This window comes from Leptosomus discolor, chromosome 1, assembly GCF_034619465.1.
Source record: "Leptosomus discolor isolate bLepDis1 chromosome 1, bLepDis1.hap2, whole genome shotgun sequence".
Taxonomy (NCBI): domain Eukaryota; kingdom Metazoa; phylum Chordata; class Aves; order Leptosomiformes; family Leptosomidae; genus Leptosomus; species Leptosomus discolor.
Genome location: NC_141391.1, coordinates 74,226,299 through 74,239,527, shown reverse-complemented (window position 1 = coordinate 74,239,527; position 13,229 = coordinate 74,226,299). Strand labels below are relative to the sequence as shown.

The 13,229-nt window shown below is 47.1% G+C and overlaps 2 protein-coding genes across 2 annotated transcripts in view; one reads left to right on the top strand and one right to left on the bottom strand.

The window, feature by feature from the left end:
* GABRA5 (gamma-aminobutyric acid type A receptor subunit alpha5) overlaps nt 1-1,999 on the bottom strand; it is a 54,941-nt gene extending 52,942 nt beyond the window's left edge. The window contains exon 1 of the mRNA XM_009958657.2: nt 1,914-1,999. Coding sequence (XP_009956959.1) covers nt 1,914-1,999 — 86 coding nt within the window. The remainder of the gene's footprint in view (nt 1-1,913) is intronic.
* The window catches only part of GABRB3 (gamma-aminobutyric acid type A receptor subunit beta3), a 193,382-nt gene that overhangs the window by 45,788 nt on the left and 134,365 nt on the right, over nt 1-13,229 (top strand). The window lies entirely within an intron of this gene.

Below are 13,229 nucleotides of genomic sequence, written 5' to 3'. Positions count from 1 at the left end.
AACCTGGTAGCAACAGCAAGTATTATCAGTAATAGATTCTTGCAGTTAATATACCAGCCTACATGTAAATTGTACCGTTCTGTCCTGAAGAGTCAGTCCCAAAGCACTTAGCAAATTACACTCTGAAACTGCTGCTGCCTCGGGAACAGAAGTGCTGGAGCATCCTCTGTCTTTTGAGCAGGGTCAAAATTCAGCCCTAAGGCAGCGTGTGAATGGTGCAGCGAATTGGAGCTGCTTATCTCTGCAGGCCCGGACTAAAATTACTAGATCAGAAATGGGGGGCGGCGGAAGGGAGGTTACGTGATGATCTCATTTTAGTGCACAGAAGCTTTTTGAGTAACTCGCAGAAAACAAGTGTCCTAGTTTCCCCTGTCCTGTTCTGATTATCTGCCAGGTTACAGGTCACACCGATTCCTACCTGGGACTTAGATTCAGTGTTTGCTTTGGAGTCAAAAGGGAGAGTTAAACCCTCTTTTTTTTTTTTTCAGCCTCACCTATCTATTCTTCTGTTAAGAGGAATAAGACAGTAAAAAGACCCCACACCAAACAGGTCATGCTCAACTGTTGTAATGTGCTGCCTTCTGCAGGGATGATGGACAACCAGAAAGGACTTAAGGTTATAGTCCTCAAGACTTTCTCAATGTGGTAATACTTTATCAAATTACAACCATATCAAGAGAAGTTTAAAACCAGTCCCATACTACCTAAGCCCTCTTAATTTCTGTCACAAAGTCCAGGGAGAGTTTTGCCTTAGACCGCAGTGAAAGCAGGTCCAAGCTTTTCCAAGGTGAACAAATCAGTGTGCAGCTCTTTACATCCTTTTTAGTGTGCAGTCCTACAACCATTCATATAAGCCACTGTGGTCACAGGCTTCCTCCTGCCTCCAAAGGACACACGCTGGAGACAGGGCTAAGTTTTGCTTACAGCATAGACAGTCATCACTCAAAGTTTGGTGTTTCTCCCTGTTGCAATCTGGAAAAAATCACTTTGCTTGAAATCAGAAACTGATTTGCATCTCCATTTTGTATCTTCTTACAGCAAGGAATTGATGGGTGTGCTTGTGAATCAGCACGTTGGGAGGATTCATTTTTTTTTCCTGGTGAAATCATAAATAATTGTTCTCCTCCACAAAAAAGAATCAACCTACGTTTCCAGAGCACTTGCGAAATGCTTCTTCTAGATTCCACTGCATAGCTCGAATTTGGAAAGTTCTTAAGATCTCTGGCTTTAGGAAAAAACATATACATAAAGGGTTTCTGTTTGGGTTTTTTTTTTTTTTTTTTCCTAAGAGCTATAGTAGGAGTATTTCTTCAATACAGTTTTCAGAACACCACCGTAAGGAAAACATCCAAAGCAAAAATAGAGAAACAGGATTCCTTGTGATATGCTTCAGGGAAACACAATTTCTAATCATTCTAGCAAGTTTCAAACTCAGCCATCCTTCTGCGCAGTCACGATCTTAGCTTACTCACTAGGAAAGCCTGTACCAGCTAGCAGCATGCGCTGAGTCCTGCTGTTGCAGCCTCGCACTACTGCCCACAGCCTGCACCCGCCAGGTGAGAGGGAAGGTGCAAGCCCCCCTCATCACAGCCACAGGGGCAGGGAGCACCGCAGCTCCCGGCTGCACTACGCCCAGGTCAGAGCACTCAGCAGCTGCAGGCCTGGTCTGAGCTCCCTGAGCCCCCCAAGCCTCCCCGCAACAGCATTACGGGCATAAAGAACCGATACGAGACAGTAAATTTGAGCAGGAAAGCAAATCGCTCCCTTCCCCCTGACACTAGCACGTTAAGATGAAATGCAAAGCCCTCTTGTTTTGTTCGGCTGCTCCGTGCCACACGGAGCCAAGGTTTTTCATTTCCTTAAAAAAAAAAAAAAAAGATGCAGCAAAAATTCAAACGCAATTGGCAACTCACCCGAAGTGGCTGGCTAAACTCATGGAAACACAGAAGAGGAAGAAGTTTTTGATCATGATAAAGTCAGAGACCATCCCATTGTCCATTCCAGAGGAGAGGAGGAACGCAGGTGGTTGCTTTGGTAAAGGTGCAGCTGCTCACTTTGTTCTTACGCTGCAACAATACAAAAAAAAAGACAAATTATTACACGGACAAACAGCAGGATAGCCGAGTTCAGCTAACACCGCATCTTCTGCTATCTCTGTTTTTCACAAACTTATCTAGGCTTATGTAAACATCAGCTGTTTATGTAAAATTGTCTATCTTCAAGGACGTGTTTTACCTTCTGCTGACAGCAAACTGCAAAACAGAAAAAATTCTTAGTGGCCCAGTTTTCCCTTATATTCGTCCATGATATAAGTAACTAGTCACCATTTTCCAAATGCCAATTTCGACCCTTTACCTATTTCAACAACTTCCACACGGCTGCAAACCCAGGGCTGTGTGCAGCCTCCGCATCCTTTCCTTCCATCGCAGTTTTTTTTTTCCCATTAAATACCCGGCTTCCCTTTCCAAAATCCCAGTTGAAATGCCAAGAAACACCTACTGCTTCTTGGAATTCACACTGCTGATGCACGGCTTAGCAAAAGGAGGGTGGGATGGGGGGGGTAAAAAGTGACCTTCCTCGCAAAGGCACATAAACCTCACGCTAGCACGAAGAATGACAGTAATGTAGCTGCTCCAACGACTGCCGCTTTTCGGATACCTGCCTCAGCGACCAGATCACCAATTTCAGCATTGTGCACTAACGTTTTCCTCTGTGCCCTATTAAAAAAACAAAAAATAAAAACCAAAAAAAAAACCCAACCAACCAAAAAAAAAAAAAACACCCAACAACCAAACCAACAAAAAAAACCCCAACCAAACCAAAAACAACCCCCAAAAACACACCCCGAGGGGAGCTGCCTGTGTTTTCCACCTGCACCCTGTGCCCCCCGCACTACACCGCTCGGCAACTTACTCTCCCCACCCCGCCGGCGCAGCAAAGCGAAAAGCCCAAACCAACAGCCGCCCCCCCGGGGTTGCCCCCCGGGGCTGCCCCCCCGCCCAGCCGGGGCTGCCCCGCGGTGGGTCCCGGTCCCTCCGCGCCGCTCCGCTCTGCACCGGCCACTGCGGGGCCGCCGCTCCCTTCCGCACACGCGTAGCCCCGGCCCGCCCAGCACCTGCCCGGCGACCGCCGACCGCTCCCCTCCGCCGCCGCCCGCCCGCGCACCGCGCACCGGGGCGCTCCGCACCGCTCCGCGGAAGCTGCCGCCTGCCCCCCACCCCCCGCGCCCGCTCCGCCGATCCTTCCCCTCTCCCCTTCCCATCCCCGCGGCGCCCTTCTCCCCTTCCCACCCCACACACACCCCCCTACACCGCCCGCCAAAGTTTCCCGCGGCCATGTGCGCGGCGCCGGGCGCAGCAGCGGCCGCCCGGGGGGCTGCGGGCAGGGCTCCCCGCCGTGTCCTCCGCCGGGCGCGGAAGCCCGGCGCTTACCAGCCGCCGGCGGAGTGGGGGGGGGAACGAGGGCGAGGGGGGCGGTGTTCGCCCGAAAGTTGCGGAGCGGCAGCGGGAGCGGAGCGGGAGCGGCGGCGCTGCCTCCCCGCCGCTGGCAGGCGCGGCCCCGCCGCAGCGCCGCGCCCGCGCCCGCGCCGCCCCCGCGGCCGGGAGCGCGGGTCGGTCCGGGGGGCGCGCCCGCCCTTCGGGGACCCCAGCGGGGAGCCCTCCCCCACCCCCCGCCCGGGGAGGGGCCGCGGCCGGCTCCGCTGGAGCCCCGAGGGGGGGGCGGTATCCTGCCGCTCCCCGCGCTCCCGGGCGCAGCCCCCGCCCGGCTTCCCCCCGCGGCAGGGTCCTGGGCGAGCCCCGCCGGTACCGGCCCTCGGCGGGGAGTGCCCCCGCCGCAGCCCGGCCGTGCGGGGGTCCTGTAACCGCAGGGCACGGCTGTCCTCACGGCGGGTGAGGCGTCTATATAGACTCCTTACACACACATACATCAGCATACGTGTGTGTGGGGGGATATCTATTATCTATATCTAATCTATATCTAATCTATATCTATATCTAATCTATATCTATATCTAATCTATATCTATATCTGTATCTCTATATACACACACCCGTACATACATAGATCTCTATCTATACTCCTCTTCTGTAGCTAATGGACCTGATCTAAATCGTTATAACTCCTAAATGCTGAAGTGGGGACTTGTACCTGCAACGTTGGCTCTCTGTGCAGGCCCTCGTTATTAGACACCCACGGTTTGTATCGGTATTGAAAATTTCGGGAGACCTGCAATAACTTCGAGGTTTCCCCGTACGCAGTGTTACTCCAGGACAATGGACGCGCTTGCTTCGCCACCCGAGTACGGCGAGTGTTACACTTGCTACGTGCTCCAGTCACATATATCATATACTGCTCGCAAGTGTGGAGGGATTGGCGCACATTGAACCATCCAAAAGGTGAAATGAGGGGTGTGTAGTCCCAGCTCCCAGGCGTTCCTTGAGACACATGCGGCGTTTTGTGACACGCGCACGTTACGTGTGATAAATATCATTTCAATATGTACCGCTGTGACCGTGTTTTGGAATAATACTCCGAACTCAGCTATAAAATTAACAGATCTAACAAGGTAATGGCTGCCTTTCAGGCAACATTATGGATCAATGAAGCATTTGTCTTTTTCCTATATCCGTAAAAAATGTCTACGAAATTAATCCCTCCACTCGATGTCGATCATTGCCACAGAGGGTGCTGCTATATGTGTGCCTAGCTCACAGTCTGCACAGTTTGAATCGAAAACTGGTCCTCATAAATTTAAATTTTCATATTTTTTGGTTCTATGTGGTGCTTAGCTGCGTTCGGGGTTTTCCAGCAACGATTTACGATCTTAAATGCAGAGCCAATGACATACCTTGTTCCTTGTTGTTCCTTAGTGACTCCAATAAATACGAAGTTGTGAATGAATGTTGCTATCGGAACAGCTTTCCTGGTGCTTAAAAATATCTGAGTAAAGTCGTACGAAGCGCCAGTAGTTTCTCATGATAATGTTCTTGCCTGGGAGTGCTTAAATCAGATTTTTTTACGGTGCTTTGATTTCTAGTATGAACTATTCGTACCTCCGCCCAGGTGATGTTGTAAAAATACGGGATCTTTAAATACTTTCGCAGAGGAAAGCCGCCCGCCCCAGCCCTCAGGCCGCCACAGACCGGGCCGTGCGTCCTCCGACCCGCCGCATCTCCGCCAAGCCACGGGTCCGCCTCGCAAAACCGAACGGACGGAGCGCGGCGGGCTCGGGGACGGCCAGGAAAAAAAACTTAAAGAAAACCTTGAAGAAAAAGACCACAAAGGCGAAGGAGAAGGCGCCTCGCCCAGCGAAGCGCCGAGCTAGCGAAGACCCGTGTCGCGCCGACCGCCGCTCCCGCCGCCAACAAGGCCGCTGGGCGCCCCCCTGCCCCCCCCACCCCTCCCGCGGTGGTCCACCGGGGCACCGGGCGGGTGCAGTGCGCCGCGCCGCCGCCAGGGGGCAGCGCAGCTCCACGCAAAGCCGGGCGGCGGGCAGCGCGCGGCGCGGGCAGGGCGCCCCGCAGCGGGCGGTGTGGCCCGCCGGTGGCGGCAGCCCCCCACCCCACCCCACCCCCGCCCCGGGGGTTTTGGGGGTGCTGGGCAGGACCCGGTGGGTAATTTGGGGGTAAAATTGCCCCTGGGAAGACAGCGCTTTGCTGCGAGGGGCTTGCGGCATGGCGGAACTGGAGCGGCGGCGGCGGCGGCGCGGGGGGGGGGGCGGTGGGAGCCGCAAGGAAGCGCCTCTCATGGCTCCTCGCAGCGGCGTCGGTTTGGGCTGTTGTTTTTTTTTTTTTGTTCTATAGCCTCGTCTGTACGGTAGCGGTGCAATACAGATCTGGTTCTATTTGCCGGCTAATTATAGCTAATGACGCAATAGATCTGAAACCTGTTGTTTATGATGCAAGGTGCTGACTCCTGGGCAAAGGTGCTTACTTGAGAGCTTGTCAGACATTAATTGGGCAGGTTTTTGAATTGGATCTCTGCAGGATGGTGGCTTTGACCTGTGATAGTGGAGTTATTACAAGCAATAGAGAGATCTTCGCTTTGAAGGCAACAGCATCATCCATGTCCTCCGCCGTGTGCTTTTTCAGGGACTCCCTTGTAATTCGCACTTACCCTATCTGTATTCTTAGCCTCCTTGCTCGGTTTTAAAGGGTGTGTTGAGTTTACTATGTGAAACAATAGCTTTTTATTGTGGCCAAGGAAATTTTTTGTTGGTTGGTTCGTTGGTTTCTGCACTGGTGTTTAGCAAAAGCCGACACAGTCTGCCAGAAGCCATTTCATATTTGGGAAAAGTTTTGCATGGTCCCTCTCCCACATTTCTCCTCCCCGCATCATTAAGTAATGTTGGTTATTTGCAGAGATAAATGCATTTGAGCGAGATCATTCTCTACAAGGGACTGAAACAATCATACAGGCAAGCTGTGCTGTGATTTTTTACTAGGGCACTTGTGAGCACTTACACGCTCGGGAGCTCACCAGGAAACGTGACACTGTGCTGGAAAATGGCCTCTTTCTGCAGCAGCCAAAGGCATCACACAAGCCATTCCTTCTTCTCCCAGGAGAGAAAGGTCATGAAGTTGCGTGGAGGTGTGACATGCTGTGGGTATTGGTCCAAGCAGTAGGCTCTTCAGGGGCATTCTCTTCTGCCCAAACGTTTCACTTCCAACATCTAGCTGGAGAGGATTGCCTGTTTTCTTGAAATCTTCTCTTCTGCCTCCTAGCTAAGACTCTGCAAAAGGTAGTGCTTGAGACAGTGATTTTGGCAGTACAAATCTTTTTCCCATAGGGAGCAGTCTGAATTCATCAGTCATTGCATGAATTCCTAACCATCGGCTAACACCCACTTGGCCAGTCTCAACACAGAAACTGCATCAGAACTCGTTTCCACTCACTTTTCTCTCCGTATCTGTAGAGATGACAGCCAAGAGGCTTTTACTCAGCCCTGGTGAGACACACCTGGAGTGCAGGGTCCAGGTTTGGGCTCCCCAGTGTGAGAGACACATGGACATACTGGAGAGAGTCCAGCAAAGGGCCAAGAAGATTATTAAAGGACTGGAGCATCTCTCCTCTGAGGAAAGGCTGAGAGAGCTGGCGCTGTTCAGCCTGGAGAAGAGAAACCTCAGTGCGATCTTACCCATGCATGTAAATATCTGAGGCAGGGGGTTGGGGGGTTGAGGAAGAGGGAGCCAGGCTCTGCTCAGCGCTGACAGGACAAGGGACAGTGTGCAGAAATTAAAAAACATGGCATTCCAAGTCTCTGTCTGTGGAGATACCTAAAATCTGATGGGGAACAATTCTGGGAAACCCTCTGTAGCTGACCCTGGTTGAGCAGGAGGTGAGACTGGCTGATCTCCAGAGGAGCCCTCCAGCCTCAGCCATCCTGTGATCCTGTAAGCTATGAAAACAGTGTCATCCTGTGAAACTCTCTGGTACTTTCCCCAAACTTTCATAACTGTAACTGGTAGTGAAATGGTACAAACAACCTTGCTGATGTGAATCTGATGTGAGATGTATTAGAGTCTGATAGACTTTGAAGCACTTGGTTTATTTCTGAATCTTAATGAGGGATATAAAAAGCCTTTTCTTTCCCTCCTGCATGCCCACTCTACAACGTTGTGGACACCCATAAAACACGACCATTGCCCTGCATTTCACTTGTCTGCTGGGCCATGCTGCAGACAGAGCTGCATTTGGGACTTGGTGTTTTGATGGTTTGTTTTGTGTATCCTGGTGGCAATAGAGAGCTACTTAATGGAGCTTTGTGAAAGGTGGCTGGAGGCAGAGTAATGTTGGGAAGAATTGCTTGGAGATAGAGTTGGCCCCTTCTTGTGTGACACAGAAGACATCAGTGGCGCCACTGGGAGAGAGAGGCGGGTGACCCCCCACTCTGTCCCAGCAAAATTCCAGCTGGTTGTGAAAAGTGACATCTTTAGCAAGCGACACCAATGCTTCTGCGTGCTGTTTGTTGCGATTCCCAAATCTGCAGGTTTGAAGGTCTAAAGACTTCATCTGAAGTTAATCCTGAGCGGGTTGCTTTCTGCACCCATGCAGTTTAGAAACGAACAAAAGGCTACATTTTCTGTTTGACGGTTCATCCTATCCATTATGGGCAACCCACGCTTCAGTCCATTTCCACATATTATACTAACGGTATGTGGAACAGAGTGAATGTTGAGGGTATGCCTGAATGCCGCTGTCGTGGATCTGTAGCATGCCCTAAGCTTCAGTGTTTCTGAAAACCACTCCAGGCACCTTGCAGAGGTCCCTTCTCTGAGGTGAGAGCCTTGGGTGCTGGCAGCCCTGTTTCTCAAAAGTGGCTGGCAGGAAATTTAAATGTGTTTGGTTCCTGTTAGACACTTTGCCCCATTAGACTGGGAAAATGATATCCAGAGATACCTCCCCCACCTCCCCAAAGGAGTGGAGAACATTTCCAACATTTTTCAGTCTATTGTAAGGTTTTAAATCCTTGGATTAGAACATTAAAGCAAACACTGTGTGTTACAATGACGTCCTTGTCTTTCTCTGTAAAGACACATAAAGGGGCTCCCTCTTTGTCCCCAAACCCACCTTGCTGTCTGTCTCCTTACAGTTCCTTTCTGCCTTATAGATCCTGTCCTCCCTACAGGTTAACCCAGCTGGCCCAGATTTACACAGCTTAAATTCCGCCTGCGTGGCTGAGATGAGTGTAACTGTTGAGAGCCTGGAGCTGCTTGGGGAGGAGCACGGGGCCAGGGCCAACGGTGGGGTTCAGGCCTGGCACTGCCCTCGCAGTGCCTTTGCAGGGAAATGATGCGCACAGGTGGGTTTTGATAGTTTGCTCATATCAGCCCAGCTTGCCAGTGAGATAGCCCTTTTCTCTTCTGTCCTGGAAAAAGTGAATTTCCTTTACACCAGCGGATGGCAATGCAAAGTCAGAGCGTGGGGTCAGACTTGCTCACAGATGTTTTTTCCCGTGGAAGAATCGAGCTTTTACTGACAATCCTGCCAGTTTCAGGTGTGAAATCTTTTCCCTGTTCCTGTAGAATCTACGAAAGTCTGCCTTTGAGGCACAAACCATGAAAGCCAAGCTAGTTCATGATCTTAGGTTTGGGGGATGGAAGGGGTTACCTAGCAGCAGTCCCTCCTGCACCACACAGTCCACACATTTCCACAGCAGTATAAACTGTGACTTTCTGGTTTGCTTTCCTCTTGCTTTGTGAGAATACAGAATTCTGGGTATCCATGAACTCTGCAGCAATTGACCTCCTCCGTGAGTGTTGCATCCCATAAACAGGTGCCTGTGGTTATCTCACCTTGAATCTGACCTTGGTTTCTCCTCTTGTTGGCAGTGTTTTTGGCAGAGATAAGTTTGTGGACTAGTGAGATTGGCATTGCAAGCGGAACGAGATTTGAAATAAGGGTGTCACCCAATCAATGTTTACAACCCAAAGATCTCTTAGATTTGACGTCCTGGGCCAATTTAACAAAGTGATTTAGTGTACCTATATAGACATAGTGGATACAGATGTGAAGTTCACATTTTGCCCACCTCTGAGCTGGACCGATTACAGGTCTTTGTAGCCACAGACATTGTGGTAATAAAATGGAAATGGCAGTTCAACTAGATATAGTTAAGCTTCTTAGCTGGCCTAGTGAGAAGGAGGTGTATTCAAAAGCCAAAGTTAGCAAGCAGAAGCACATTTTGTCTTCTCAGTCTGTGTGCTTACTCAGCGGTGGCAGTCATTGTATCCTGACATTCCCAGGCAATTGCCTGTGGATATTCCAGTTCTTCAGAATTCAACTTTTAAACATGAAATATATAAACCAAACTTTTGCTTAGAAATAAATAGTAATGTAAAGGATGAGTAAGTGTTCTTTAAACATGCAAGATGCTTGTAACTACGGTGTTGGAGTAGGTCCTTCTATGTTAAACGCTGGTGATACATGCTTACATCTGAAATGTTACAGTTTTCTGGGTAAACTTAGGGGGTTTTTATTGCATACAAGTGAGCAACAACTCAGAAAACCTCTGAACTGGAACTTTATGATCCTATCATATATAAAATACCTTTAGTTAATTTCTTCAAAACGGCTATATTTACTGGTCAGTATTTTAGCTAGCTAGAGTAGCAGTTATAGCTATATTTGAAAACTAATGAGTCATTAGGGTAGCATTGTATATGATCTTTAAGACCTTAGTCCTCCTGTCTGGTGATTTGGGTGCATCTTCTCTGTAAGTACATACGACGCTGCATGGTGCGCTCCTTGTGAGGACAGAGCACACCTTTAATGATACAGCTGAGCAAAAAAATCAACTTAATCTGTATTCTGAAGCATCTAAGTAAGAAAGCGTTTTGTGGAGAATAACCACAGTGATTCAGTTTCATACATATGATTCATAAAGAAAGATTAATCAGGCTTAAACTTCAGCATACAAGTTCTGCATCAATATTCAAGGGTTTATGCATATGCTACTGTACAAGTAATTCCTTCAAAACAGGAAGGAGAGAACAAATCTTAGAAGGAACAACACAGAAATTCATTGAACTAAGATGGAAAGATCAATGTTGATAAATTCTTCATTAAGTGTACATTCAAATATTCATAATGGACAGAAGGTGAGTGTACTCATGGGCAATATAGGATTATAGGAACCTAATGTACTTAGTGATGTTAAGGACAGAGTATTTGAACTTTAGAAATTTGTTTAATACAGACAAGAGGTACCAAAATCTGTTTGACAGTACAGCTCTGAATTTTATTATACATACATATGCATGTATATGTCTCTCTCATATTTAGGTTATAAGCTATAAATATTTATGCCTATTGATACATGTATGTACATACCAAGTCTACCTGTCAACTGGGTTTTGGTTATGTAAATGCTAAGATAAGATTGGATTAGTATGTTTTAAGTTGTTGGGATGAACTCAGGTCTTTTTTGGCTGCTACAGTTTCCGTATTTACTGCATTTCTCTGTGTTGTTTACATGTGTGCTGGGCATATTGACAAAACTCATTATTTCTGTTTCTGATCAACACAGGTAACTGTCAAAGATAAAAGCAAACATTAGTTTCCACTTTTGTAAATTTTACAAATGCTTTCAAATCGTGCTGTAATGATTCATTACAATAATTAGCTGCTACTACAAAAAATACGTTAATGCATACCATTTAGAAAGCTGTAGACACAATTTACATTTATTTTAGGATTTGCAATATACTGATTTTCAGGCTGAATTTATTGGCAAGGGTTAGGTGGGAATAAATGTTCTCAGCAGTTCCAAATCCCATTAAATGTGACTTCTGTTATATAGATTCAAGTGCTATAATTGATAAAATTTCCAGAAAAATGAGGTTTTAAATTGTTTGAGCTAGAATTAACATGCACTGGAATTGGCAGAGCTGCCAAAAAAAAAAAAAAAAAAAAAAAAAGAAAAAGAATATAACCTAAGAATGCCTTGTTTTGGAAAAAATATTGATGGAGACTTCACAATGACCTGTATATAACACTGTGGGATGTTAAATATTAATGATTGAACTATAGCAAGCATTATAGTATACCACACCAATGAAGGTGATGCCAGTCCTACAGCTTTGCTTGAAAATATTTTGTTGGTCCCAGTGCAGTAGAATTTAGAAAGATAAAAATAATTATGTTATGTATATCAGTCAATAAGCCAGGTCTTCATGTAGTATAAATTGGCTAAGTGAAGGGCAGCAGAACTACACTGATATATCATGCCTCGAGTGTGACCCAGTAATTATGATTCCGTCAATGAGAGTTTGTTTGAATCTGAAGAATGAGATTTGGCACAAATAGTAAGTAGGGGCATTTTTTTTCCTTTGGTAAATAATTTATTGAAAGAAAAATGCATGTGGCTTGCTCACAAAACAACTGCAGAGCAGGCTAAAATTTGCCAATTTGTATTAGTCAGTGGAAAAAAAAGTAGAGTAAAATGGTATAGGTATTGAGCATTTTGGTTTTAATATTTCTAAAAAGAAGTCAGTAGGGTGGAAGAGGAGGATATAGTTGCAGAAAGAGTTAAGAACAGCTGTGAGGAATCATCATACAACCCATGCTTCAGATATTCCCTTTGGCTGTGAGAAACCCAGATTAACTCTTTGCTATGGGCAGCCATTATCTTTTTGGACATAGGGAACTTTGTATGGATTTTCCTTGTTCTCTCCTCAGAAATTGTTCCACTTTTACAGAAGTGACTGAGTGTTCAGTGGGTCAGTGATCAGTGGAGATGAATACCTGTGTGCCAGCCCTTGCCAAGGAAAGGTTTGCCTGGAGGGAAGGAAAGCACCTTACCTCCAAGCTGCATATTTAGGATGTAGCAGATTCAAGTTCAGTCCTGGGTGCAGAGTGTTTTCCTTGACTACATGTGCTGTAGTTTTTGAAGGAAGCCAACAGGAATATGAACTGGAGGGACAGTGCAGCACACTCTGTCCAGGTTCCCATGCTGCATGCTAATTGTGCCTTGTCCTTCTTTAAAACCCACAACAGCTCCATGGGCTGCGTATTTTGGAGGAACGGGAGTACTTGCATAGATAAAATGAACTGGATTAATCACCATGCCTTTCACCTTCAGCAATTGAAAGCTAGTGGATTAATTTCAAATTTGGTGCTGTGTACTTGCATGGATCACAGACCGCTGGTTAATTGTGTACAAGAAACTTTACCTGCCCTTTCTAAATGCACCACTTATGGATGCAGGGAGCTAACACTCATGTTCATTTTAGCAGCCAAAGAGTGGGAACCGTCAATGAACATAGCATCTTAGGTGCACAGAAGAGGATCAAAAGAACAGCTTCAAAGAGGAAAAAAATGACTTAAATAAAATATGACCGCTGGAATGGTTGCAGTTTGATCTACTGGTGTTTTCCCAGTTTACAAAAAAAGAACGAAACAAGAACCATCAAATGTTAATCACATGTAGAGAGTGCTGGGGAAGAATCCTGGGTATGCTCAAGACAGCAGGAGGGAATGAGTTTCAGGTGAATAATCCAAGAGAAGAGACCTTAAACCTGCCAGTTAGTTTGCCACCCTAAATGTGTTTCATCCTAAAGCATCATTTTGTTGAAATCAGATTATGATGCTTTTATCACAGCTTTTTGAGTTCCAGCATCTATGCCACGGAGAAGTAAATTACCCACCCTGGAACCACCAGCACCCCAGTAGCTAAGGCATTCACCCAGGCAAGGTTGAACCAGGTTCAAGAACCTTTTGTAAACACT